General features: G+C 42.1%; 1 protein-coding gene across 9 annotated transcripts in view; it reads left to right on the forward strand.

Moving 5' to 3' along the window:
• Positions 1-2,500, forward strand: part of LOC119582668 (sodium-independent sulfate anion transporter-like) — a 97,266-nt gene that overhangs the window by 30,095 nt on the left and 64,671 nt on the right. The window contains exon 1 of one of the 9 annotated variants that reach the window (XM_037931078.1): positions 1,234-1,406. The exons of 5 other annotated variants lie outside the window; for them this stretch is intronic. Coding sequence is in view for 2 of the 4 variants with exons in the window: in XM_037931072.1 (XP_037787000.1) it covers positions 1,264-1,312 (49 nt within the window). In the remaining 2 variants the exon portion in view is untranslated. Of the gene's footprint in view, positions 1-1,233; positions 1,407-1,579; positions 1,640-2,500 lie in introns of those variants that run through there. 3 more of the 9 variants (XM_037931072.1, XM_037931071.1, XM_037931075.1) reach the window with 3 other exon arrangements.

Here is a 2,500-nt window from a genome sequence, read left to right on the forward strand (position 1 = left end):
AAAGTACTGCATTTGGATCACAAAGAGGGCATTAGCAAGGGAATCAGAATAGTTTGATTCCGTCGACGGCAAAACCAAAACCAGCCACTGCAAGAAAAGAAAAAGAAATCTCAAATCATATCCTGAAGAGAAATCCTTGATCACGAATTTTAAAAGCATCAGTATACCTCCGGTGGTTCTTATCGTGTATTATCCTTGGCGTGATAATCTCAAGGTTTTGAAGTCTGGAAAACAAAATATAGTCGGTGAAGTGTTTATTTACCTTGAATTAAGCAATGGTCTCCTCCGGATAGTGAAACGGGGGTTATGCAAGCCAAGAATATCACTTCACCTGTGGCGTTTTCCTTAAGGTATCAATGCGTCATGTTAATATGGTGCTGTAAAGGAAGAGAAAGTGCAAGTTGCATACAATGCTCTCGTCGCCACGCCTTTACTTGTCAAATATGTGTAAAAGATTAGTTGTTTACAGCTTTTGTTGTTTTTATGTTTAGTTGAGTCCAGGGTTCTGCAGAATGAGCGTGAGAAGGTGTCCCTAGAGAAATGCATTTTATTATTTCCATCTTCTTTATAAAGATACTTTTAGTAACTATATCAACCATACTATGTCTTGTATTGTAATATCTTGGGCCAAAAGAAATCAGTTGAACGCACGTATCTTTCCAAGCCAACAAAAACAAATTGTCATAAGTTAGTGGATATTGTCTCTTAGTCAGCATTTTAACACAGAAAAGCTTTACTTTGTATGCATGGGACACCGCGGACCCGTAGCTTAGTAATTGCCACAGTTACTCCGATCTCGATGAGTATGTATGTAATCACGCGCTGGCTGCTACAAAACTCAGCCACCGCGAGAAGGTGACGAAACATTGACCTTACCTTGAAGTTGTTCTTTAATTATATTGATTCAGCAGCATGAGCTACGCATACTTGGCCAACCATTCTTAAACTAAACTATCGATTTCAGCACATGGCAGTTTCTTCCAACCTGATCTTATTTTAGGATGGCCATCTACAAATACCCTTTTGTTTACCCAGTTTTATGATTAGACTGACCGGCGTAGCTTTTCGAACTAGAATTAAGTGTTTCGCGAGGCGGTCCCTCACACGTAGTACACTGACCAACGAGATGTTATTGTTGAGAGGAGTGGCAGAGGTCAGGTGTTGACACGAGTGGCAGAGGAGGCGGGAGTGAAGGAGAGGCAGTATAAAAGAGCGTTGGGCGACCCGCAATTCACTTGACGTGCAGGCGAGAAGGCGGTTGCCATGGTACCCGTCCCTCCTGCCCTGCCCCCACTTCTCAACCAGCCTGTCAGTGAGTATTCCAGGCTGCCCGCTGTCGCTCCGGCGCCTCCAGCCACGCCTCGGGAGAAATACTCATAGATGAGGCTGCTGTTGCATCTTCAGGGGTGTGTGCAATTCTCATTTCCTTTTCTGAAGAATAATAAAAGGCCGTCAGTTTTTGAATGAGTACCAGATTGTTGCATTTTCGGCTTTCGTTGAACGTGGATTAGTACGTTTGGTGTAGTGAACATATTTTCTTTGCTTTCTCAGAATATCCCAGAGGATTTCGATTGCATCCTTTGCCGAGGCCAAGCAGCGCCATCGCTTAAAGTTGCATGACTCGATGTAAGGAAGAAATGTAAGTAAGCGAAGAAATAGAAACGGTAAATCGCAATGCTCAAGGTTAAGATGAGAGTACGTGGTAGCTAATTCCAAAGTTTAAAACAATGAAAAATGTCAGTAACAAAGCACAGGGTCCGAAAATAAGATTAAAGGAAACGAGGCAGCGCAGTATACGGCCATTAAACTATCAAACACGGAAAGAAGAACGAGAGAGTAGAGTTGCTTTATATAACCGACATCACTGGAGAAAACAGGTAAATTTTACCGTCAGGTCTATCAAAAACTGACCGAGTAAAACACGCTCCCAACGACCTTATTTGCTCACGACAATTGATTTGAATTAATCAGGCAGTCCATGCTAGAAGGGATAACCTTCGTTAATGCGTGATGTTCGACTTAAGGGGTTTGCTTGTAAAAGAATTTTGTGATGCGTATCCACGAATGATAGGTTGTGAGTGCTAAGATCATGTGCATCTCGGTGATATTTGCGTTTTCACAGGATGTTTATTTCCTTTATTCTGAATGCTTTTGTCTTTTTCGTGTCACTTCTCATTATTACCATTATTGTTGATTTTTCCGCTGATGGTGTATTGTTATTATTTTTGTTACTGTTACTGCAGAAGAAGTACATGGTACATCAGGAAGAAGCAACGTGGAAAATTAAAGTGTATAAGCCTTGGAAAGAAAAGAGGACGAGGTGTAGCAATGGCCGTGCAATGTATGCATATGCAAAAAATACTGTGAGTCTCGTAGCAAGAGAGATGACACATGACAGCCTCTCTGTTTGAAAAAATGCATGGGCTACACCTGCGAGTTTGACAGGAGTCAATAACACTACGAGGGCACGCAAGGTGGAGCTGACCACCATCAAGGGGCA

This window comes from Penaeus monodon, chromosome 16 (genome assembly GCF_015228065.2).
Source record: "Penaeus monodon isolate SGIC_2016 chromosome 16, NSTDA_Pmon_1, whole genome shotgun sequence".
Classification (NCBI taxonomy): domain Eukaryota; kingdom Metazoa; phylum Arthropoda; class Malacostraca; order Decapoda; family Penaeidae; genus Penaeus; species Penaeus monodon.